Source organism: Fringilla coelebs (genome assembly GCF_963513975.1).
Source record: "Fringilla coelebs genome assembly, chromosome: 26".
Lineage (NCBI taxonomy): Eukaryota > Metazoa > Chordata > Aves > Passeriformes > Fringillidae > Fringilla > Fringilla coelebs.
This window is the reverse complement of record NC_140052.1, coordinates 1,765,691-1,791,229: the sequence shown is the minus strand read 5'-3', so window position 1 is coordinate 1,791,229 and position 25,539 is coordinate 1,765,691. Positions and strand designations below refer to the sequence as shown.

The 25,539-nt window shown below is 52.1% G+C and overlaps 1 protein-coding gene across 4 annotated transcripts in view; it reads right to left on the bottom strand.

Annotated features, from left to right (window-relative positions):
* ANK1 (ankyrin 1) overlaps positions 1-16,191 on the bottom strand; it is a 37,901-nt gene extending 21,710 nt beyond the window's left edge. For 3 of the 4 annotated variants that reach the window (XM_084221771.1, XM_084221772.1, XM_084221773.1), the window contains exons 1-11: positions 16,078-16,191; positions 8,879-8,980; positions 5,233-5,331; positions 4,151-4,249; positions 3,218-3,316; positions 2,917-3,102; positions 2,692-2,790; positions 2,072-2,170; positions 1,664-1,762; positions 260-457; positions 72-170 (exon numbers count right to left, since the gene is read on the bottom strand). In XM_084221771.1, the coding sequence (XP_084077897.1) occupies positions 72-170; positions 260-457; positions 1,664-1,762; positions 2,072-2,170; positions 2,692-2,790; positions 2,917-3,102; positions 3,218-3,316; positions 4,151-4,249; positions 5,233-5,331; positions 8,879-8,980; positions 16,078-16,101 (1,203 nt within the window). In that variant the 5' untranslated portion in view covers positions 16,102-16,191. Of the gene's footprint in view, positions 1-71; positions 171-259; positions 458-1,663; positions 1,763-2,071; positions 2,171-2,381; positions 2,461-2,691; positions 2,791-2,916; positions 3,103-3,217; positions 3,317-4,150; positions 4,250-5,232; positions 5,332-8,878; positions 8,981-16,077 lie in introns of those variants that run through there. The other variant, XM_084221774.1, reaches the window with a different exon arrangement.
* Between the last annotated feature and the right edge of the window lie 9,348 nt (positions 16,192-25,539).

Sequence of the window (25,539 nt, the reverse complement as noted above, 5' to 3'; positions counted from 1 at the left end):
CACATCCTGCCATGCTGCCCACCCTGCACGTGTAGAATCCAGAGAGCTGAGGATGGGCTCAGCCCACCCACCTCTGTGACAGCATCGATGGAGGCACCCGTCTTCAGCAGCAGCTCCATCACGCGGATGTGGTTTTTCTTGCAGGCAATGTGGAGTGGCGTGAAGCCATTCTGCAGACAGACAGACAGACGGACAGACAGTCATTGGCAGGGAATCTCCCTCTCCCCTGGAGCAGCCCAGCCCACCCACCCCTCCTCACCAGGGCTCGGGAGTTGGGCTTGGCGCCCTTCTCCAGCAGCAGCTTGGCCACGCGGTGGTGGCCGCAGTGCGCGGCCACGTGCAGGGGCGTCAGGTGGTCCAGCGTGATGTCGTCGATGTCGGCGCTGTACTGCAGCAGCAGGCGCACGCAGTCCAGGTGGTCGCCCTGCGCTGCCATGTGGATGGGCGACAGGCCGTTCTGCAGCGGGGAGCAGAGCCTCAGGGCCGGGCCACCAGGGCTCCAGGCATCCCTGCCTTGCTACTGTAAAGCTAAGGTGGCTCCACGCGGGGAGAGAGAATGGTGCAGCTGACTCCAGCATCAGAAGGCTGATGAATTACTTTATTATACTGTACTATGTACATTTCATCTAAACTGAATCTGCCCTGCACTCACACTGCACAGAACTGCACTCAGCTCTGATTCTCTCCTGACTGTCCTGTGACAGTCCCACACACACACCTGGCCCTGACAGGCCAAGGGAACAAAACATCCTCACTGTGGGTAAACCATCTCCATATTGCATTCTGCTTTAGCACAGCAAGCGAGATGAGAATTGTGTTTTCCTTCTTCTCTGCTTGTCTCACAACTTCTCTCTGTTCAGAGGGCATGTGAATACCACACCTTGCACCCCCAGACTCTTCATGGACATATTTTATGAAAAATCCTTTTGCTAGGATCTTTTTCTCCTGAGAAGCTGAGAAGCCTCAGAGGAAAAGAAAAACAATGATTTTCTGCTGCTGTGGAATGCAACGGTGCATCTGTGATTGGTTCATGTTGGTTGTTTTTAATCAATGGCCAATCACAGTCCGGCTGTCTCGGACTCTTTGGCCAATCACAAGATTTTATCATTCCTTTCTATTCCATTCCTTGCTAGCCTTCTGATGAAATCCTTTCTTCTGTTCTTTACTATGGTTTTAATATATAATTTTCTTTTAATATAGTATATATCATAAAATAATAAATCAGCCTTCTGAAACACGGGGTCAAGATTCTCATCTCTTCCCTGGTCCTGGAACCCCTGCAAACACCCCCACATTTAGTGACCCCGAGTGAGGAGCATTGCCACACCAGGCACTACTCCAGGGCAGATGAGACAGCTTGTTCCCCAGGGTGCTACCAGAGAGAATCTCAAAATCCCTCACTGAGGCTTACAGAGGAGCACTGTGGAGTGGAGGGAAGGGCCTGAAGAGTTGCTGATTGTACCCATGCCATCCCCCTCTCAGGACTGGTCCCTTTGAGGGATGAAGCCCTCAGGCAAAGGACTCCAGCTAGGGCAGGAAGCTTCTTACCCCTCATCAGGCCAAAAAAACACCCCAAGCAAGTCATGGGTGCCATCCAGCAACTGTGCACAGCTTGTTACCCCTCTGTGCTGCCCCACTGGCCCCAGTCACAGTCACTGGGTACCTTGGTTTTGGCTTGAATGGGAGCCCCGTGGTCCAGGAGGATCTCTGCAATTCTCACGTGTCCATTGCGCGCTGCGCAGTGCAGAGGGGTCAGCTCATCCTGGGAAGAGAGGAGGGTCCAAGGCTCAGTGTGGCATGGAAGGGCAGGGTTCCCTCAGGCAGAGGGCTAACAGGGACTTTGCACTTGTCTGAAAAATTAGGCAAAACTGAGCCCAGCTCAGCTCCCAGGGCACACCTCTGTAGCCTTCTCTCACCTCTGTATGTGCCAGCAAAAAAGCTGGTCCATCCCCTCAGTGCACCAGACCTCTCCCACTCCCAGCAGGATGTTTGCAGGGTAGGCACTGGGCACGAGGAGCTCAGGGAGGCAGGTGGCTGTGTGAAGGTGGGCTGTGCTCAGCAGGGCTCTCACCTTGGTCCTTGTCTCTATCTGGGCCCCACGGTCCAGCAGCAGCCGCACCATGATGATGTTGCCCCGGCGGGAAGCTATGTGCAGGGGGGTGATCCCATTCTGTCAGGAGGAATGAACAGTCTCTCAGAAGGAGCTCTCCCTCCTCTTTCAAAAAGGCAAGGGACAAACAAAGGAGGGAGGGCAGGGAGAGCTGCATCTCTGCCCAGGGACAACACTGGGGAACAGCTTGTTTAACAGGGCAGCGCAGCTACAGGCTGCAGACAGAAGCTACAGCTTGTAGGAAAGCAGCAGCTCATGGATTGGGCTTCACCTTCAGGTCTGGAAGAGGCATCCTAACTGCAGGTTCTACGAGCTCTGCCCTGCAGCAACAGCACCAGCTCTCCCTCAGCCTGGAAACAAGGTCCCCAAGAGCTTTCAGGGATGCATGGCTGCTTCTAACAGAAGGGAGCCGTAGCAGAAAAGGCTCATGCTGTTATTAATTGCAACTCCCCGTGCATCTGTGCTGCTTTCTGCATAGTCCCACCTCACCAGCATGCCCTGGCAGCTGCTGCTGCACCCTGCATGGACAGGAGGCACAGCACTCTCCTCTGTGCCCCAGTGCCTTCCCACCCTGCACTCACCTGGGGTGTGAAGTTGACACTGGCTCCACGGTTCAGCAGCAACTGGGCCACGCTGAGATTCTCATAGTGGGCTGCAATGTGCAAAGGGGTGAATCCAGTCTAGGGAAAGAAGGAGGGATCAGCCAGCCTGCTGAAACCACAGATAAATGGTGGTTTCAGCATTTCAGCTGCTGCTCTCCCTGGGGATGTGGGGAGCTCCCAGAGACAGCAGAGGAAGGCTCCCACCTTGGAGAGGACGTCGGCGTTGGGGTCGTTCTGCAGCAGCACGGCGGCCGTGCGCGTGTCGTCGTTGCGCGCCGCGATGTGCAGGGCGGGCAGGCGGACCTTCCCCTTCGTCCCATAATTGATAAGGTGAGCAACCACGTTCTCGTGGCCTTGCTGGAGAGCCACGGCCAGGGGAGTGAAGCCATCCTGCCAGGGAGGAGGGAGGGAGTCCAGGAGCCGTGGCAGGACCCAGCCATGGGGCTACTGCATCCCTCAGCAGCCCCCACAAGCAGGGCCGTGGGCTCCTCCCCAAGGATCTCACCTCTGTGGCTACATTCTGGTTGGCTCCATTTTCCAGCAAGAACTTCACGACTTCCAGGTGGTTCTCCTGAGCTGCCATGTAGAGAGGTGTGAAGCCTTTCTGCAAACACAGGGCCACGAACATCAACACAACTCTTCCTTGTGTTTCTTGAGTTCTTTGAAGACCTGTGCCCCCACCAACTCCCAGTCTCCCAGGTCAGTGAACAGGGGCAGAAGCATCCATTGTGGGAGTGAAAAAGGAAAAAAAATCATCTGGTAACAGTGGGACAATCACAGAGAGGTGGAGCTCAAGGCTCCACATATCCAGGAAAAAACAGTGCTTCATAAGAGTCAACTTACAGGAGACACTGCCAGTACTGTCCCTAGCTTCAGGGACAATTCTCCCATCAGGCAAAACCTGAAGAGCTTTCAGCCCTACCAGGCCCAAGGAAGCACGTTGTGTTTAACTGCAGAAGCTGCTGGAGATCTCAGAGCTCGGCCAGGGAGGCCATGAGCCCTCCCAGGATAAGTTCAGCACGCTGGTATGTGTTGACAGAGACCCTCAACAGAGACCCCACTGGTGTCCCCATGAGCCTCAAGACTCCCTCCACACCATTTGCACACTTGTCTCTTTTCAGGAGTTTGGCAGAGCAGCCCTTGCTCCTGAACAAGGGAAATTGCAAAGGGCTGCTGAAATAGCCCTGCTGGGCACAGCCTCACCCTGAGGACACCACCAAAACCAGGATGGGTGAGGACACCACCAACACCACGATGGGTGAGGACACCACCAAAACCAGGATGGGTGAGGACATCACTAAAACCAGGATGGGTGAGGGCATCAGCAACTCCAGGATGGGTGAGGACACCACCACCACACAGGATGGTGCCTTCCCATGCCAGACCAGACCTTCCTGTGCCAGACCAGACCTTCCTGTGCCAGACCAGCTCACCCTACCTGGGACTGTGCATTGACGTTGGCCCCATAGTTCACCAGCTCCCGGACCACGTCCTGCTGTCCAGCCAAGGCAGCAATGTGCAGGGCTGTGTTTCCCTTCTGAAAGACACCACAGAACAGTCCTCAGGGGCTGAGGTAACCCAGGATGCCAGGGAAAGATGAGCCTGACATGCTCACAAACATGCAACCAGAGCAGCTGGCCAGGAAAACCTTTAGAAGGCCGTGCAGCTCTCACTCCATGTTCCATCCCTGCTGTGAACCAACCAGCCACCCTTCCCGTTTGCTGGCCAGGGAAGAGAGTGATTTCATCTCTGCCATGAAGTTACTGGCAGCAGGGGCTGTATGCACTGTCAGGTGCTGTGCATCTTCAGCACTGAGAGATGAGCAGAGGGGGGAGGACGGGGGAGCTGAGCTGGCAGTCCTCAGGCAAAACTGCAGTGTACACCCTGGTAGCCAAGGCATGCCAGCAGATGAGCAGGGATGATGAGCAGCCTGGAAAATGCACACACAGGCTCTTCTGACTCGTGCCTTTGGGTGGTGTGGCAGAATGCCAGAGTCTGCTCTGTGTCCAGAGCCCTGTGAGAGCAGCAGGGAGGTGGCAACTGAGCCTCCTCCTGTTCTTGCAGCCCTTCAGCCAGTGCTGGAGGCTGCTCCTTTGTCAGCCCTGCTCGCTTGTGCCGTTGTCATCAAGAGAAAGCCACACCTGCTGTGGTGATGCATGAGGGAACAATATGTTATTTACAGAGCACCACCAGAGCTCTCCAGGCTCGTGACAATGGTGTCGAGGCCATCTCAGTGCTGGAACATGCCCTGGGGCAGAGCCCGTGCCTGGAGGAGGTGCTGGTAAGGCAGGACAAGCCCATGCTGTGGTTTATGTTCCTCCCACCCCCCCAGAGATGCCAAGCCTGTGCTAAAACCAGAGCCTGGTCCTAGAGCCCAGCCCAGCAGCACTGCCACTGGCACAGTGGCTCTGGGGGCTGGCAGCAAACAGCATGATCACTGCTCAGCTCCTGCTGGCGTGCCTGGCAGCACAGGCAGTGTGCAGAGCTGTGAGCAGCGTGGCCAGGCTTCCTGCTCCTTACCTTGGTCGTTGTCTCCAGAACGATCTCCTTGTGCAGCAGCTCCACCACCATTTTCACGTGGCCCTCCTTGGAGGCCAGGTGCAAGGCATTCAGCCCATTCTGCAGGGAGCAAAGGGGAAAAAGGGCAGTTAGGCATCATCTGGTGGGGATGGAGCTCTCTGGGGAGCAGCCTAAGCTGAGCTCCTGAGACGTGACTGAGGGCACTTGGCCCAGGCAGGGGTGACTGCCCTGTCCTCGAGCTGTGCCACCCAGCACAGCAGCCACGGTGCCACCAGCAGCTCCCTGCTGCCAGGAAAACTTCACCCAGCTGAAGGCTGGGCTGCTGACTAATGCTGGAGGTTCCCACACAGGCAATTTCCTATGGATGGGTGGCACCACAGCTCAGTGTTTTTGTGTTTGAGGCACAGGAGCTGCTTCAGTCCTCCCTGCTCGTGGCACATCCCTTCTGTCAACTCCTGCCTTTGCTCCTCAAGTGACTTTCCACGGGGTTCCCCTCCTCACAGTCAGGTTTTTCACACCTGAAGCACAGAGCTGAGCTTTGTGCACAGTCCAGAGCAGGGATGCACCCCAGCTGCTGTGTGAGTGCACGTACAAACCTCAAACTTTTACAGACGTGCAGTGAGCAGCCCTGCTTCGGACAATGACTTTATCAAGCAGCAGCCAAATTTAATGATTTAATTCCCAGTGGTTTGTGAGCCTCCAGGCCAGAAGCTGGCTTCTCCCTGGCATTCAGCCTGCCCACCAGTGCCTTGCTCTGCAGCCCATGGTGGGCTTTGTTCCCCCAGAGCTCAGCTGCAGCAAACAGTGCAGAGAAGCTGTTGGCTGGGTCACTGTTAAGCTCTGCAGGCTCCAGGAAGCTCCCAAAGAGCTCAAGTGATTTCTCAGGAACATTTCTGCCCCAGTTCAGCTTGCCTTTCTCCTCCACATGGAACCTGACTGGCCAATGCCCCTTTAGCATCCCCAGGCTGTCAGAGGGAGGGGTGCCAGGTCAGACAGCATCCTCAGGGCTACTAAGACAGCTTCTGCTTTGTTATTTCTGACACCCTCTTCACTTCCCAGCTGTGAACAAAAGGGCTGGGATATTTGCTGGAGAAGAGGTTAAATACCTGCAGGCATTTTCAGCTGCCACTTTTTCTCCTTGTCCCTCTCTTCTCCCAGGTGGATTTGCTGGATTTACTCACCCCTACTCAGTGTTGGGGCATGGCAGAGGGACACCTGCTCCTGCCCAAGTACCCCACCTTCCAATCACGTGTTTCAACTCCTGACTGGAGTTGAAATGCTTCATCCCCACCCAAATATTGGTAGGGGAGCAGAAAAATGCCCAGGGAGGCTCAGTTCCAGCCCTCAACACTCCAGTTAAACTCAGAACTGCTTCAGGAGTGTTGTCAGACTGCAAAAAAGTTTCCCACTCTTCCTCACTGAAAGCACCAGTTGCTCAGGATCATAGCTGAAGAGTCACAGATTCTTTTGCTCAACTCTGATCACAGCACAAAGAGCAAAAACCTAAAAACCCACAGGCTTCCTCACCACCCCAACCCCACAGTTCCATCAAGCCTCAAGCACAGCAGGTTTGCTGCCAAGGGGAGATGAAGGGGATGTGCTGTAATACCCTGAAAGGCAGGGCTGGCTACACTGAGCCCATCTTTGTTTCTTTGACAGAGACACAACCACACAACCCCATAGAGATAATCACTGATTATAACAACACCTCACATGTCCCATGAGTGATAAGTGGCCACAGGCATGCAGGCTTTTTCTCAGTTATACTCACCCAAACCAACAAATGGAGAGCAAGACCACGGATGCTCAGCTGCTGCCCTCAGCCCATAAGCCCTTTTGTGCAAAGGATTCATAAATAACCTTTTGAATGCTCTAAAGCTGTGACAAATAGCTGTGCAACAATCACACAGGACTGTTTCCATTGCTGGCCCATTGGTATTTCTGCTCCAGGAGCAATACAGGCTGTTCTGCACATTTGCTTTGGCTTGACAGGAGTGTTGTTAGACACTCATCCTGACCCAAAACTGCCACAGGATGTGCATGATATGAAAGGTGCTGTATTTTCCTCACTAAATGCTGCAAATAATTGCCAGAAATCCCAGTCTGAGATTATCAATGTGACAAATGCAGCCCTACAGAATGACACAGAGGCTTCACACAGCCTGTCCCAAAGCAGGGACCCACTCTGGGCTGCCCATCAGGACTGGCCACCTCGACAAAAACCATCTCCTGGGCACCCAGGTGCCATCAGGATGCTGGTGAGGGTCCTGGCAGCAATGTGCACTCATCCTCAGTCCTGCAGCTCTTCGTGGATGAGATGGGAGCATGCTGGGATTGGGAACACGGAGGGAGCTCGATGGAGATGCGGGTGCAGCGATGGAGGAGGTGAGATCGGCGGGATGGAGGTCAGATGGCATGTCAAGGTCTCTGAACTTGAGCAAGAATACAGGACTTGTGGGATAGGTCTGACCACATATATCCCTCTTTATTCTATACAGGACATGTGAGGTTGGACCTTTCCCACAGGTCTGATATTCCTCAGAAGGAAACCCCAAAGTGCCATCTAACCAGAGGGAGATGGCAGAGACATCACTGAGAGAAGAGCCTCATGCTGCTGTAGCCATTTCTTTCCATCAGAGTGTGAAATACCCTCAGCAGCACCAGAAATCTGGTTGGAAACAGGGCTTGAAGCTAGTCAGTGGAGACAGCTGATGGCAGACCATCTCTCTGGTGAAGAAGAAGTTCAAAGCCATCATCTTTAGCTTGTGGATGAGTCACCCTGCTGTAATTCTTTACAGAGCCCCACACCCCTCTGGGCTAGAGCATCACAGCACCAGTGGATGTAGAAATCCTCCCTCTCCTCTTGGCCTTGCAAAGGGAAATGAGTGAATATCCACTCTGCCTGCCCTGTGGGACCCTGTCCCCAGGAACTGCTGCAGCACAAACCAGGTCTGAGCTTCCCTTGGTGCTGAAACAGATGAGTGCCTTGGTGCTCCCTGCTGAGTCAGCCTCCCCAGCAGCTCCAGAAAGCAGGGACAGCCCAGCCTGGCTGCCCCCCCTGCTCAGCCCCAGCCCCCTGAATCTGTCCCTACAGCATCTGCCCCAGTTCAGGCTCAGCCACTCGCATTTGGCAGCCACACAGACACAAAATGTTCTGATGGCGATGTGCAAACAATTCCTCAGCGCCTGCAGCTCTTTGCTCCTGTGCAAACCTATTTCTGTGCAGCATGAGGAGGGCTCCCCCTGCCCAGCACCTCCCAAACCAGCACAACTGGCACTTTGCAAACATTCCCTGCTTGTGACAAACTGCAGCTCCTGGGAATCCAAAAGCCTCAGCACTGCAGCACTGCAGGCCAGGGGAAGAACCCCCCCAAGCCATTTCTGTGATGTTCTTCACCCTGCTGCTCTTCACAGCCATCTGCTCTGCCCTCTGAGAAGCAGCTGAGCTTCCTCCAAGTGTCCCATTTGCCTGTCACACTAAAGGAGCCCTCTCTGCTTACCTGTTAGTGTCCTTTGCCATGCTCCAGACAGCACATCCAGGCTCCCCAGACCTTTACAGCTATTGCTGCCCTCCTGGCCCCAAAGACAACAGCCACATTTTCAATGAACCAGTGATAGTACCAGAGGCCCTGTGTGTTTCACCTACCTGGTTACAGGTGTTAATATCTACCCCATTCCTGAGGTGATCCAAGGCTTTGTCCAGATTCCCAGATCTTGCAGCTCTCAAGAAACTGGTTGCAGCATCAGCCTTGGAGACAAAAAGAGAAAGCATGAAACTCAGAGCCCCCTTGTTCTCCCCCACCACCAGCACTGGGTCAACTCTTCACTTCAGCTGCAGAGAACACAACTCCACAGACCAGGCAGAAAAGGCAGAGGCCAGGAAAGCCACAGTGGGAACTGCTGGGACAGGCTGAGGTGCCCCAAATCAGACAGGAAAAAGAAGGGCTGGGACCTGGACTGAAAACAAAGAGCATCCAGATGATGGGGCAGAAGGCCTGCAGCTCATCCTGTCACACTCTGGGGACAGTATGGAGGGAACTCCTGCCCCCATGACAGCCTCCCTTGGCCCAGGAAACCCCCCTGCAGCCTGGGCTGCACTGATGGAGCTGCAGTGAGCTCACCCCTACCCTCCTCCAGAAGCCCCTGAGTAGCAGCAGCAGTGAGCTTGGGTACCAACAGCCCCAGTTGAGCCTCTCACAGCTGGGAAAGTCACAACTCTTTCTTGTTTTGGCAGTGCTTCCCAACTCTCTTTTTTGGCAGTGCTTCCCCGCTACACCACAGCCAGCCCAGGCAAGGCACAGCAATACTTTAAGCAACACCACTTAGCAGTGTGAGGCAGCAAATGGAGACAATGGCATGGCTCACTGGAAGCTGGAGAAGGGTGGAAATGCAGTGATGTGGGTCTGTGAGTCTGAGCTGGTGGCTGGAGCTGGAATGTGCCAGCCCCAAGGGCTCTGTGCAGCCCAGAACCACCAGACATCCATGGCACGGGGGCAGGACACGCTCCTCTGTCTTCAGCTCCCAGAGAAAACCAGAACCTCTCTTGTGCCACTTACATCAGGGACCTCCTGTGCTAGGAGAGCTTCTGTTCTGCCACCCCAAGCTGTCCTGTATTGCCCACAGCCTGGTTGCAGAGGAGCATCCAGGATTAGGGAGCTCCTGGACAGGAGCTGGAAGCAACACAGCCAGAGATAAAAGCGCTGGAGGTGTAGTAGGGAAGATGATGCTGACAATCTAAATTAGCAGAGGTTCAGGGCTCCTCTCTTCCCTTCTCTCTGCAGTCTCAGATGGTTGAATTGAGGCTTTGGAGCAGCACACCTCAGATGCCTTCTGGTCTCCTCCATCTGCCTCCCCAGCTCATCCTTTCTGCCTGACGCTCCTACCAGGGAGAAAGGCTCCCTGCTGGAGAGGTAAGGCCCACAAAGAGGGTGACCTGGCGCTGCTGGGCCAGGCACAGAGCTCAGAGCAGGCTAGCAGCAGGGTGGCATGGTGCCACGGCCCCTGTGGGGTCAGAAGGACAGAGCTGGAGGGCAGCAGCACCGTGCGGGGCCAACACGTGCTGATCTCATCAGCTCCTGTGCCAGCCGGCTCTGCCTGCCCCCAGCTCAGAGCAGAGCCCCCAGGATCACAGCAGAGCCCCCAGGCTCACAGCAGAGCCCTTGGAAGGCTGTGGATGCACAGGAGAGGCAGCACCTCGGGGTCTGCTCGCTCAGAGGGATCAGCTGCAAGAGGCAGCAGCAGCAGCAGCAGCGTTGTGCTCAGCAGTGCGCATTCACGCCCCGAGCTCTGCACGCTGTCTGGGGTCCAGTGAGGAAACACTGACAGCTTCAAGCAACAGGCTGAATGCAAAGAGCTTTTCCAGCTCCAGACACTGCTAGAAGCCTCTCAGGTCAGGCTCGAAGACAAGGCAGCAAACCCTTGGAAAATCGAAGCACAGCTCAGCCAGGCTCTGTCATCCGTGGGACACACATGGGGCTCTGAAGATTAAATGGCAAAACTCTACGTGGCCCTGCAGCAGAGGGGCTCCCAAAGCCCCAGCACACCCAGCAGCAGAGCCTACAAGCAGAAAGCGAGCAGAAAAGCAAAGCAGGGGTCTCTGTGGGCATGAAGGAGAAGTGTGTTGAATACTCACAGCCACGTCTGGACAGGACCTGCCCTTTCGTGCTGCCATAGCCCGGCACTTCAGCTGAAACCTGAGCCTGGTGTCCCCTCTCTCCCTCCTTGGTTATCTACTCCCCAGCTTTGAGAGAGCCAGTAAGTTACATTGCATTCTATCTAAAAATACAGGCTCCGTCCTCTCTCCAATGCAGACCCTGCAGGGATGGCCAACTGCTAATGGAATTTGTTCATTTTCTCTCCATTATTGTGTCAGACAGGATATTTAATACCGAGCCACCTCCGGAAAGCAAACGGCTGCTGCCAAGCGCAGGGAGGGGGTCAGAGCTGCAGGTACCACCTCAGGAAGAGCAGAGGAAAAGCAGCCCCACAGATATGCCCAGGAGCCTGGCACCTCACAGGTAACTCCTGGGGCTCCCTCCATCCCTCTGGATGCTGGGAGAGGCCTTGGAGAGCATGGCAAGGCTGGAGCGTGCTGCCTCTTGCTCCCCAAGCTCAGGATGTACCTTCCAGAGATGCACAGAGAGGTGCAGGGCATCAGACAGCAGCAATCCCAGCACACATCCCACCAGAGGGGATGGGAGAGCTCTGCTCAGATGGTGAAGTTGTCATATTGTCCTTCTGATGTCAGGCTGCATGAGGGGACTGCCTGCCCACCGCTCAGGGCAATGGGAGCACAGGCTGGGTCACTGCCACCTCCTGAATTTCAGAGCAGCAAGGAGTGCAGAGACCCCATGGGCACGAGGAGGTGTGCACACAGAGAGGAGACACACACAGGTCCCAGCCAGCACCATCCCAGCTCACCCAGGCACAGACACACACATTTCCCAGCTCTGACCACCAGACAGGCACAGAGCTCAGCACAGCCCTGCCTCGTGCACACACACTGTGCCCCACTGCAGCTGCTCCCAGCTGCACAAACTGCCTCTGCTGGTTTTCCTTTGCAGAGTTTCTTTCCATTCTGCTTTGCCTTCCTAGCAATTTTCCAGGCAGGAGATATTCCAGGGGAGAGAATAATCTGCCTCACTTGCTGCTGTGCACCTCTGCACTCTTAGGTGCCTGCTAAATCCCAAACACCGGCGTCATGCTCTACAGACTCGCAGACATCCTGGCTGTGAAGTGTCAGGAGGCTGCTGCCAGCAATTCTACAAGAGAGAAGCCTCAGATCAGGACTTTGTTAAGTGCTCCAAGACCTTCTAAAGTCAAAAACTTAGGACAGCACATCAGACTGTGCTTCTACTCTCCTTCCCTTTCTTTTCCTTCAGGAAAAATCTCCCTTTATCTGCCGACAATCTAAATTTTCCCTTTCCCTCTGTCCTGGTTTCAGAGTCAATCTATTCTCATGACACCCTCTCCTGGCCCTGAGGAGAGGCTTCTTCTGTCCCTTTTCCCAGGTGTCCTCCTTCTCTCACAGCAATAATTCCATTAGCCTGGAACCACACCAGCCCATTGCACTGCAGCCATGGCCAAACAAAGCAGAAGCCAAACCAGGGGCTCAGGCTGGAGTTCAAGGGCTGCACTCAGAGGTTTGTGAGCCTGCTGTGTGTCTGCTCTAATCTCTCCTCGCTCACACCCAGGGAGGAGCTCCCACAAGCTCCTGCTGCTCATCCCTGATAACAGGAGGGAGGGTCTCAGCATCAGAGGTGCCCACGCTTGGCAGGAGCCCGCTCTGCACGAGCGGCTGGATGCTGTGAGTCGGTGATTTCCAAGTACAAACGGGCTCGTGCTGATCTCACGGTGCTTTCTGGGACACAGAGACAGTCAAGAAGTGACTCCCCACACCACTCCAGCCTGGCACACACACACACATCCTCTTTACCCTGTCTGCCCACTCGTCTCTCCAGCCCAGCTGAGCCAGACTCACGGAGGTCCAGCAAGGCTGGGCAGCACACAGGAGCCAACAGCCAAGGAGCCCCAGGGCTGGCAGTGAGGAGCAAACCCTAACCCTGGCACCCAGCCATGTACTGCATCCTGTCTAGATGCTGTGGAAAGGTCCAGCTGACATCTCAGAGGTCATCCAGGCACTTCCAGCTGCTGATGCCAGTGTCCTGGAGCCTGAAGTCAGCTCTGCCAGCTGAGGATGTGTCACAAACCCTTGCCAAGGGCAACAGCCCTCGCCATTTGCTTGGACACTTCCTTCCTCATGTGGGCTTGTGTCCAGCAGTGGGCATGATCCTCACCTTTGAGGCATCATTTCCAGCAGAAACACCAAAACCTCACATCAGTGTAGTGGTTTGGTTTAAAGGAACTGTCCAGCCTAGGAATGTCTCTGGAGCCAGTGCTCCTTTGGAACTCTCCGCCTTGCAGATGTCATCCACACAATTGTGTGATAACCTCAATCCTTTTTCATCAGATGAGAAGAATTTGTCAGTCCTCAAAACACACTAAAAGAGCTGCTAAGACTGAGAGCAGTTAGGGATAACACTTAGGGTCCCCATGGGATAGTCAGGGAAGGCAGGAGATTCAGCTCCAGGTGCTCAGGAGCAGAAGCTGTGCTGTCTCTTACAGCAACTTTCTCTCCTATCTGTATTCACAGAAACTGGATGCTCTCAACGGGCCCTGCAGCAGAAACAAAACCTGCTGGCAGGTCTCTGCCTTCTGAGGAGAAGGCAGCATTCAGCAGAACACAGCATCTCCAGAGAGGCCACGGGAGCAGAGCCTCAGGCACTCAGCCAGCAGAACACAGAGAACAGGCAGAGACTGCGAACCCAGGAGAAAGAGAAAAGCAAAAGCATTGGGAAAATTCAGCTGATGAAACCAGACACTTAAATTCTATTCTTTCATCGTCCTCACCCCTGCCCACATGACTCGAGACAGAGAAACCCACATGCCCAAGTCCCATTCTGCCATCACCCTCACCTCTGCCCACATGGTTTAGCACAGGTCTGCAGATCTTAATAGGAGCCATGATGAGAGTCAAGGCACGAGAAGTCATCTCTGGAAGGCATCTGCCAAGTGAGTTTGCTCTCATTTCATGCACCAGCCTGAGTAAACCCTTTGTCCATGCTCATTTCTGCTTAGTGGAGGCTCCACAACAGCCCCAAGAGGGCTGGTGGCTGCTACACCCAGCAGAGATCCCCAGAGCAGGGTGAAGAAAAGGGGGAGCTCAACCATCTTGCAGCAGGTGAATCAGGGCATGCAGGAAGTGAAAGATCTGTTTACACTCCCGTGCAAAGGGCTGAGCTGGAGAAGAATTTGGCACAACTGGCAAAGGAGAAATCCCAAAGCAAAAGAAGGAGGGAAAGAGGGCACCTGGCAGGTTTATGGGAAGGGAAGCAATCTGTCAATTAGCATTTTTCCAGTGCTGAAGAGAGGGCAAGATTTCCAGTGCCGGCCTCTCCACCATGCACAATCCCCCACCGTTACATAATCAGGAGCAAGGAGCTTTTGGAAAACCCAATTTTGTGCACTCTTAACAGGAGAGGCAGCTCTGGACTGCCTCAGGTCAGGGTAAAGGTTCACTCAGTCCCTGCTGAGCATTTCCAGACATCTGCATCGCCCTTTGCCTCCTTCTTTCGTGGGTCCCCTTTGCTGGCTGCTTCAGCTGGGGCAGGTTCAGAGCTGTGAGCAGGGCAGATATCACAAACAGCTTAATCTGCACGCAGCAGGGCAGCAGGAGATGTCCCTACCCAGCAGACTGATGCTCCTGATAAGGATCCCCTGGAGGGCTGCAGCTCTGTGAAAGCCTGCAGCCCCTGCCTGCTGCCTAATGGATTTTCTGAGTAACACGTTCAGGATCTTGTTCTGTCGTTTGCAAACTATCACTTTCCCTCTGAAGCACAGTGCTGGGCCTCCAGCAGCAGTGGAGAGTGAAAACAGAGGCTGGTCCAGAGACCTGAACAGGAAAAGGAGAGCAGAACATCTTTCCTTTCCTGCAGAGTGAAAGCAAGGCAAGAATTAACACAGCTCCTGCTCCTGCCAGCTGAGGCCACGCACACCCAGGGGAAAGCTGTCAGTCTCCTTTGATGTTAGCAGGAGCCTCTGCTCTCTGCATATCCTGAAAAAGAAAAGCTATTTTTACCTCATCAAAAAATATATAGGCTGTGACTGAAGACAATACATGAGAGCTCTTTGCTCAGGCACTACACCTCTTCAATAACATCACAACATTTACAGCTGCTGAGAGAGATGCAGCAGCAGAGCAATGGCTCTCTCTCCCCTCCTTTCCTGATGCACTGCCTTTTTTGGACCATGACACGGTTCAGGCAGGTCTGTGCAATCAACACTGGGGAGCTGAGAGGGCTCCAGCATGCTGACAGTGCAAGGGGGGGATCAGGGACGTGCTCTGAGCCAGCCTGGGACTAAGACACAGCTTCTGGAGCAGCCTCAGCCTGACCTGGGCTCTGCCAGCACCCAGGTGAGGTGCTGCAGCCCAGACCCCACCATCAGGATCTGCCCTGGTGCCCTGTGGAGAAGCTTCCTTCTCTTTGCTGGAAACTGCTCCTGATTCCTGCAGCCTGCTCTGACTCATTCCCTGCTCATTCCCCACCTCTCCTCCAGCAGGACTGTCCCCACCTGCTTTCCCTGCAGGGACAGAATGTTCAGAAGGGGCTTTCTGCAGGATCTGCATGCTGGGGGCAGCACAGCACAGTCCCTCTGCTGTGGCTACCCCAGATTTACTGTCCTGAGCCTTCTGCCTGGCCAGAGCTTGGGGTGCAGCCTCTGGAAGCCATGCAGGGCAGAAAGCACTGACAGAAAAGCACCAGAAGCACAGGCCTGGTAATAAATCTCTGCCAGCAGATCCCTGGTGAGGACATGCAAGCAAAGCCATTGCAGCACAGCCACCTGCTCCTCAGCAGAGCCAGCACAGCACTGTGCTGAGAGAGAAACACCATCCTGTGCACCTGTCCAGGGCAGGAAGGTGACCACACAGGAACCGACATTTACCACCTCAATACTGCAAAAAAACAACACCTGGGGCACCTCCCTTCTCCCAGAGAAGCAGAGGTGAGAAGGACAAGGCAAATACAGCACAGAGGGACCTGGTTTCAATGCCACTGGCTCCAAGGGTGACCTTAGGCAGGTTCCCAATGACCTAAGAAGGGCAGCAAAGCCTTCCTGCTGGCCTGAGGTCCAGTTAGCAGCTGTTTGGGGAGAAGAGGCATTCTCTTTGGACTGGAGTTCATCTTCCCAGCCAGAATATAGCTAAACTCCCTGATGTACACCAGCTGACCTGTTCCTCTCCTCTTTTGCTGCCCAAGGAACCCCTGACCGTGCCCAAGTACTCACCCTCAGGCAATTCATGCATGTCATCCCTGCAGGAGGAGGTCAGCTCACCCTGCACAGGAGGGTCTGCAGCTCTCATCAACCCACTTGTGCTGAATGCTGCAGCCAAAGCCAGCATCAGCAGGCTGGAAGAGGTTTATCAGCAGCTGGACTGACCCTATCAGCACTCACACACCTGGCTGTGCAGGGCAGCACAACAAGGAAGCTCCTGCCTGCAGTCTGGAGATTATGGTAACCCACGTCAGGGCTGGGGAGGGCTGCCAGGCTGGGCAGTGTTTAGTGAGTGTCATGCCTGAGCCACGCTCCATAAACACTTCTGTCAGCAGGGAGGAGCCCGTGTGCACGAGCCCTGCTCTCCAAATCGCTCAGGGGAAGATGGAACTTCAGCAATTTAAAGCAAAATGAAGCAGCTCTGTGGCCAGAGCCACGGCGCCTCTCGGTCTGCGCCGCACCGAGCTGGGCTGGAGACCGCGAGCTGCAGCCCTGAGGGTGTCCCCAGGACCCTGCAGAGCTTGGCTGGGCACAGCCCCGCATGGAGGACGCTGAGATGGAACTGAAGTGGCAGATGAGGTCTGGTGACAGCAGCTCCAGGCTCTCTGCAGGGCCTAGAGCCCGCTGCAACACGACGAACGCGCCCCTTCCCCCCTTCTACCTGCACAGCAGACTCCTGCTCCAGCATCCCTTCAGGAGATCCTTGCTTGCAGCAAGAAGGCAAGGGGTCCACAGTGGTTGGTGCATGCCCTCTCTGAAAGACACGCAAGGGAGTCACACCGGTTGTCCAGAGGAACAGAGCTCCTGGAGATCACTCCCGTCCCCCCCTTTCCTTGGGGTGACCCTGCAGGGCACCCACGGCCTGCCTGGCTGGAGTCACCCCTCTGGATTTGCTCCAGGTGCTCCAGGGGCTAAGCTGGGGCCAGCCTGGACGAGGATTTGGGGTGCTGCAGGGGAGCCACACAGCTTGGGTTCTGTTTCCAGCTGCCATTCACCTCTTGCCAGCTACGGGGTCAAGAAGGCCAAGGTGTGTCACCATCACATTTTCTGAAAAATCCCCTTTGCCAGGATTTCTCTGCTGGGAAGCTGAGAAACCTCAGAGAAAAAGGAAAACAATAATTATCTGATTTGCTTCTCCTGTGTTTTGCTGCTTTGGAATGTGGTTGGAGATTGCTTATCCAAAATGTGAATTGTCTTAATGACCAATCACCATCAGGCTGTGCTGGACTCTGAGTTTTCATTTTCATTCTTTGTAGCCTCCTGTCTGTATCCTTTCTCTATTCTTCACTACAGTTCAGTATAACATTCTTTAATATAATATACTTCATAAAATCATAAATTAGCCTTCTGAGAACACGGAGTCAGAGTCATCAATTCCCTCCTTTGTCCTGGGGACCCAGCAAATACCACACAAGGTGTTTCCAGCCAGGCCCTGGGGCCAAACCAGAGAATGCACAGCCATGAGATGATCACACCTGGAAAGGCCTGGGAAGTGTAGGGATAAATACAGCTTGTGAAATCTGCAGCTTTGAGAACAAAACAACTGCTTTGCCAGCTGTTACCTCTCTGGGGAATTCCTATAAAACAGCCCAGCCCACCACCAGAAAAGCTTATATAGGCTGAGAGGCAGGAAAAGGAGATCAATAGAACATATCAGGATGTCAAAATGCTTTGCATTACATAGAAATTGAGATTTTTGTACTGAGCAAAGACCAAGTTTAGCCTTAGAGCAAAGCAGAGTCCTTACCTCAGTCTAGGGAAAACCCCTTCCCTTTGTCCAGAGTCATTCAGCACTTCACTGACAGTCTAGATTCCCTCTAATATTTGAAATTGAACAGGCTCCACCTTCAGTTCAGGTGGAGCTCAAATGTTGGATGCCAAAAGGATGGGCACTGCCCCTGCTGCCTGCCTGGCACTCTGCATTTGCCCTGAATGTGCCTCTGCTCTGAACCTACACAGCCAGTTCCCATCAGTGCCTCACAAAAGCCAACACAGAGTTAAACTGGGGCTCTGCAAAGGACATTATTTACACCAGAAAGAGCAAAATCCCATAAAGAAAAAGCAACCAAGAATTACAGTGAAAATACCAAATAACAACCTCTGGGCACCCCAGTGGGCTTTAGGGATTTTTTTGCAAGCCAGGGTTCCAGTATTCTCTTAATGGATGCTAGAATACTTATCATACCCACATGAAAATTAATTTCTCCCTCTGCTGTGCTGAGACAGCTCCTGGGACAAGGCTCAGCATCCCCAGTGCCTCAGTGCTGGTGGATTCTGGGTTCACACCTGAGATGGAAACCTTGAACTCCAGCAGCAACTGCAGACAGAGCCAGGGGTGAAGAGAAGCTCTGCCAGACACTGAGAAGGCAGAGGTGTCTGAAGAGAGCCAGTGGAGCCTTTTTTCCAAGGTTCTGCCTGTGACCTTTGGAGGAACTCTTCAGCTGTGTGATGATGTAGCTGTGGAGGAATGCAAGGCTCCTTCCTGGGTTTTGGGATCTGCCATGTAACCAGAGAAGTGGCTGCCCACAACCAGGCACTCTGACTGCTGCCAGGCTGTCCTCAGCTGTTCTTCCTCTCATTTAAGGGGGTGAGGAGGGGAATGTGGGCAGCAGAGAACCTTAGACACATCACCTTGGAGAAAAGTAAATAACATAAAGATGGGCTTTAATATTTTGAGGGAGCTGGATGTGCCTTTGCCCAGGGAAGGAAGCACAGCCCCTCCTGAACTCAGGCCAGGCTGCAGCCACTGAAGGGAGCTGCTCCCTCCTGAGCACTTGCAAGGACATGGATACACACAGGTTCACCTTACTCCAGCTTGTCCCCTCTCTCCTTAGAGAGGAAAACACTCCCTGGGCTCCTGTTCCCTGCTGAGGCTCCCAGGAGCAGCCAGGCTCCCAGGTTCCAGGCAGCAAGCTATTATCTCAGGAAATGTCAATGCAGCTTTAAAGCTGAGTCAACAACAGGAGCTGAATAATTTAAATGTTTAGCAATTCTGCTGCTGCTGCCCAGCCATGGATAACAGCAGGTACACAGCAAAACAGAGCTGCTGTCAGGCCACTTCCTCCTGCTGGGGGAGAGCAGCAGTGATGCAGGCATCAATAAGTGGGTAAGGATGCTCTGCAGAGCTGAGGCAGATCTGCAGCTCAGAGCAGGCAGCACACAGCTGAGGCTTGGCTTTCCTCTGCTGTTTATGGCTTCTGGCATGGGGATTTTGTGATTTCACTTCACTGGAGGTCCTTGGGTGCCACTGGTGCTCAAAGGGCTGGAATCATCAGCCACGAGCTGCAGGGTGGGCACTGACATCTGCTCTCCACCAAAGGAGGGGCTGTGCAATGGGATGTGGTGGGAGGGAGAAAAGATTTGCTGAGCACAAATATTCCAGCCCTGGCTCTCCAGCTGCCTCTCCATCTCCTCTGATGTTGGAGGGACAATAGGGAAGGCAAATCTCTCAAAATCAGTCTAAAAACTGGCACACAGAAGCACAGAAGAAATGAAAAGAAACCCAATGGACTGGGTCTGCAAAGCTCAGCAGCTATTAGAAATCTCTTCCTGTCATAGTCCTGATCTAAGAAACCATTTAGTGGTCATTTATCAGTTCAGAACTCTTTAATCTGAGATTCCCAAAGGAAATTCAGAGATACAAATTGAATAGATCTTCTTAAGGTTGTGTTCCTTGAACTGTGCACTGTTGCCTCCAAAGGCATGGCTCTGGAGATGAAGCAGGCTGCTCTCCTATCCAAGGAACAGCTGCCTTGAACCAGCACAACCACGATTTAGCTCTTGGAGGGGAAGCAGTCTGAGCCCCAAACCAAGATGTTTCAGCAGTTTTTGCTCCTCCCTGCACACACAGAGCAGACAGTTCCACAGCACGTGCCTCTCTGGCATCTCACCACCACTTATCAAGGCTTCTTTTTGCTCATCAGGCAACACAACTGAAAATCTCATCCCACTGATTTACCTTATTTGTACTCATTCAGGCATAACAACTCAGAAAGTCAGATTCCAGAGTGAAGGCATGAAAGAGCTGCAAAGCTCCCAAAGGAAAGGAATATTCTTGTCCCATCGTTGATGCTGCAGCTCAGGACGATGCTGTCCTGGCTGCAAAGCAGATTTCTGCACAGATAAAGTTGTTCAGCAGCCTCTGCATCCAGCTCTCTTATCCACTGGGCCAGAACACATCTCACCCACAGGATTAGCACTCGCTGTTTGACCCCTCTTAGAGACTAGGCAGCTCTGAGTGCAAAAACATCACCTAACTCAGCCTGAATCTGAAAATTCCCAGTTCTGGGAACTCAGAATTTGGCATTATGCCCACAATATGGGCCAAGGGCAAATCACTTCTTAATTACTGCTCATGGTGCAGATTTCAGCTTTCATTCAGCCAGGCACAATCTGAAAGATGTAACAAGACTCTTCTCAGGCTGCAGTTAATCCACCCCAGCTATTGATCCTGCTGAATCCACTGCTCCTGCTGTAACTGCAAGTCTATTGATAACTGAGAGATGCCTGAACGTTCTGCCTGCTTGGGAATCTCAAAACCAAGAGATTTCCATCCCTTGGCTGCAGTGCATGCCTGGAGGCAGCAGAGACTGACCTCCTGTGAGAAAAGCTGTCCCCACCTGTGCTCCAGATTGCAAGGCAAGATGTGTTCTATTGCCATCTGTATGGCAGTTGTCTGGTGTCAAGTGGGCAATGCTCCTTATCTCTCTTCCTGAGTGATCATAATCAAGGTCCCTCAGCAGGGGACATCTGCTGATAAGGGGCTATTGAATGTCACCACATGACTGATAAGAACTGTAACATCCCATTGTGAGATGCTCCGCCCAGAGGGAGGAGCCAAGCATTCCTACCCAGATATAATCTGGAGATTCTGACACACCAGCACAGCTCTTCTCCCCTGGACTCCCCAGAGGAGCAGCAGCTGCTTCTGCTTCCAGGGATCTGCAGAGGAAGAATTCACCCCTTTCCTACAGGACCCCCTGCTCCAGCAGAACCACACCTGACACTCCAGGAGGACTGCAGCCCCTTTTCCAACTGGACTGCTGCCAACACCCTGACCCACAGGGTGTCAGGTTGAGTTCTGACTCTGTCAGTGTTGTTCTGGTGTATTGCATTGTTGTATTTTGTCATTTTATTTTTTTCCTTCCCTATTAAAGAACTGTTATTTCCTGCTCCCATATTTTTGCCTGAGAGCCCCTTATTTAAAATTCACAGCAATTGGGAGGGGTGGGGAGGATTTGCATTCTCCATTTCAGGGGAGGCTCCTGTCTCCTTTAGCAGGCACCTGTCTGTCCAAACCAAGACAACCTGGCAGGCTGCACTCTGCTCCTCTTGGACAGAAATCTGCTCTGCACCTGAGTATCAAGCCAGAGGGCCAGAGCTCAGATCTTGCCCCACACTCTCAGTGTGCCTTTATTCTCAGCCACGCAGTCTCTGGGCTCTGCACTGTACCTAAATACCACCCAAATGATATTGCTCTGTCACATCCAGGCAGTTTGACAAAATATTTTCTCCTTTAGTATGCAGTGGCCAACAGCACTGAGATCACAAGTCTGAGCACTGTCTATGGCTGTGACAGCACAAGGAACAGGCAGGATGCTCGGAATTACCTGATTTCCTGCATCAAACCCTCCATCTCCAGTCTCTCCAAAAAAATCTCCATCTGCCTCCCACCCCCCAAAGGGCACCTGCTACCTGCATGTCCCAATATCCCAATAAATCACACGTGAAAAATAATTGAAAAATAATAAATACAAGTCTAATAAATGAACAGCTTTTAATTCCCAAAAGCTCTTTCCATTTTCATGAAAACACCTCAAAAAAAAAAAAAAAGTCTCAGGCAGTTTCTTAACACTTACCTGTTTCCCCCAGCAGATATTGCTAGAGTCACCCAAATGAGAAATGTTCACAGAACAGCAATGAATTCCCAGGGACCATTTTACAGCACACAAGGAGGAGGATGGGGCATTTTGCATTTTGGCCAGGACACACAGCCTGACAGACTGACGGACTCACGGTGAGGGTCAGGAGCAGCCCCTTGACTGTGCTGCTGTGGCATGCTACCCAGACAGATCAAAGCCATATTTTCACAGTGTTCAGCTTTATGTTCACTCCTGAAAATCCACTGTGTGCAGCATATCTGGAGCTGCAGGGGGGTAGAAGAGGCACCTGGAGCCAACATCCCAAGGATGGGCTCACTGGAGCAGTTTTGGGCTCCTACAGAGTCAATGCTTGCAGCAAGGCTCAGTGCTCAGCTCCCCTGAGAGCCAACAGAGAGAAATGAGCATATCTGAGGGTAGAATTCAGCTGACCTACTTCCACATGTGGCACAGCACGGGGAGAAGGGCTCCCTTCTCCTCTCCCAGGCTGGAGGGAGCTGAGGTGAGCAGCTCAGACACAGAGTCTGCACCCCAATCCTCCTGGGCTGGGCCAGACCATGCCCAGCGTGGCACTGATGTGAGCAGAGCAGCCCCACTCTGCCCAACACACCCAGCAGCAAAATCCCATCCCAGAAACATCCAAATCCTCTCAGCTGCTGTTGCCATGGTAACTCCAGAGCCAGGATCCACCAGCCTTTGATGTTCAGATCTGCTCAAAGCGTGCAAAATGTTTAAAGTGTGAAAAATGCCGTTTGGAAGCTGGGGAGCTGCGTGCAAGAGCACCTGGCTGCCCTGAGGATGGAAGGCTCTCCAGGGAGGAAGAATTAATGCTGTCCAGCACCACTTCATCTCCTGCCACAGCCCATCCCTACCAGCACACTGCTGCTCCTGTGCCCCAGCTCACCCACTTAAGGGAGTTTAATATTTAACGTCAGACAAGTGCCATTTCACAGGGTAATTTGGGTTATTAATAATAAAAAAAAAATCCCCCTTCCCCCAAGTGATGAAAAGCAGGATGCTGGTGCTCCATTTTATCAGAGCTGGGAGCTGAGCCCCAGAGCCATGAACAGGGAATGCAGGAGGGGATGAGAAACCAGAGCAGGGATCCAGGAGGGGATGAACAATCAGAACAGGGATCCAGGAGGGGATGAACAATCAGAACAGGGATCCAGGAGGGGGAATAGCCAGAACAGGGAATGCAGGAGGGGATGAGAAACCAGAACAGGGAATGCAGGAGGGGATGAACAATCAGAACAGGGAATTCAGGATGGGATGAACAATCAGAACAAGGAATCCAGGATGGGATGAACAATCAGAACAGGAATCCAGGATGGGATGAACAATCAGAACAAGGAATCCAGGATGGGATGAACAATCAGAACAGGGAATTCAGGATGGGATGAACAATCAGAGCAGGGAATTCAGGATGGGATGAACAATCAGAACAGGGAATTCAGGATGGGATGAACAGTCAGAACAGGGAATACAGGTAGGGGTGAACAGCCAGAACCAGCCAGCAGAGCCAAGTAAGATGCAGCACAACGTGGTCCCCATCTTCCAGTGCATCACAGCAGAGAGGAGGAAGCAATTCCACATGACACACAAGCTGTGCCAAGCACAGGAGGAGCTGGTGGTCTGATCCCCTCTCCAGCAGCAAGGACACCTCTGAGCTTATGACTGCACAATTGCCTACCTCACAAAATTAACACTCTTGTAGCATTTAGCACTATGATTCCCTGAGGATTTGCAAAAAAACTCTGCTGTCAGTGCCAGGAAATGCTTGAGTGTGGTAATCACATATCCTCTGAACAGAGAGAGACACATAGCTGTCCTAGGATTGTCCTGGGAAGCTGGGAGAAAAACAATTCTTATCTTAATCTCTGCACCTGTGGAACATGCACATCATGGAGATTGTTTACCAAAAGGGGGTTTCTTAATTGGACTCTGGTAGTGGTGCTTTGATTCATTGACCAGTTGGATCCTTGTTTGTCTGGCAAGGGTGAAGGGTTTTTCATGTAGTACAGTGGAGGAAGGGATAGTGACAATAAAATGTTTGATCAGTTTTTTATATAATACAGTGTAGTAACAATAAAATGATCAGTTTTTCATGAAGTTCAGTGAAATAGGGGATAGTGTAGTAACAATAAAGAGTTTGATCAGTTTTTCATGTAGTATAATGTAGTAGCAATAAAGAGTTTGATCAGTTTTTCATTTAATACAGTGTAGTGACAATAAAATGATCAGTTTTTCATGAAGTTCAGTGAAATAGGGGATAGTGTAGTAGCAATAAAGAGTTTGATCAGTTTTTCATTTAATACAGTGTAGTAACAATAAAAGGATCAGTTTTTCATGAAGTTTAGTGAAATATGGGATAGTGTAGTAACAATAAAATTATGGATCAGTTTTTCATATAATACAGTGTAGTAACAATAAAATGATCAGTTTTTCATGAAGTTTAGTGAAGTATGGTACAGTGTAGTAACAATAAAGAGTTTGATCAGTTTTTCATGTAGTATAATGTAGTAACAATAAAGTGATCAGGTTTTCATGTAGTATAGTGAAGTATGGTACAGTGTAGTGACAATAAAATTATTGATCAGTTTTTCATGTAGTATGGGATAGTGTAGTAACAATAAAATGTTTGATCAGTTTTTCATATAATACAGTGTAGTAACAATAAAGTGATCAGTTTTTCATGAAGTTTAGTGAAATATGGGATAGTGTAGTGACAATAAAGTGTTTGATCAGTTTTTCATTTAATACAGTGTAGTAACAATAAAAGGATCAGTTTTTCATAAAGTTTAGTGAAATATGGGATAGTGTAGTAACAATAAAATTATTGATAAGTTTTTCATATAATTCAGTGTAGTAACAATAAAGTGATCAGTTTTTCATGAAGTTTAGTGAAATATGGGATAGTGTAGTAACAATACAATGTTGGATCTGCCTTCTGCAGCCATGCTCACCCTTCCCTGTCCAGGGGGATTGCTGCTACTACACTTTTACACTGACCCTGCCTCTACCTGCCTCACTGAGCTGCCAGGTCAGGGTGGTTCAGTGCTCAGGGCAGAGAGAAAGGTTTGGAACATCTGAGGGATTTTTATGCCAGAGTTCTGACAGAGTTTGCTTTGCAAGATGAAACACAGGAACCTGAAGCAGTTTCCTACTGCAGAGAGTGTCTCTCTACCGCACAGATAACGTGTCCTGCACTCTGTCATTCCCACAGCTTTCATTTTAAGGTCCAGCCTGCTCTGCAGCTGCAAAGTTTCCTTGTGCTCTTTCTCCCTCTTGCTAAAGGAGTGATCCCATGCACAGACTAAGAGGAGGCAGCCTCCAGCAGCTGTAGGAGCTGGGGAAACAAGTGGCTCAAAAGAAGGAGAATGCAATTATCTAAGAGAGATTTTTGCTGAACAAAAGAGTCAATCCATGCACACAAACACTTTATTGTGAAAAGTAGCATGGCATCTTTGACAGCAACTAGAGAGAATGCTGGATATCAGGCTGACAAAAGGAGTCCAACACAAAACTTTAGAATTCCTCCTCCTAACTCCTCGAGGGAGCCCAAGGATCTGCTTTACAGGGACTGCTAAGGCTG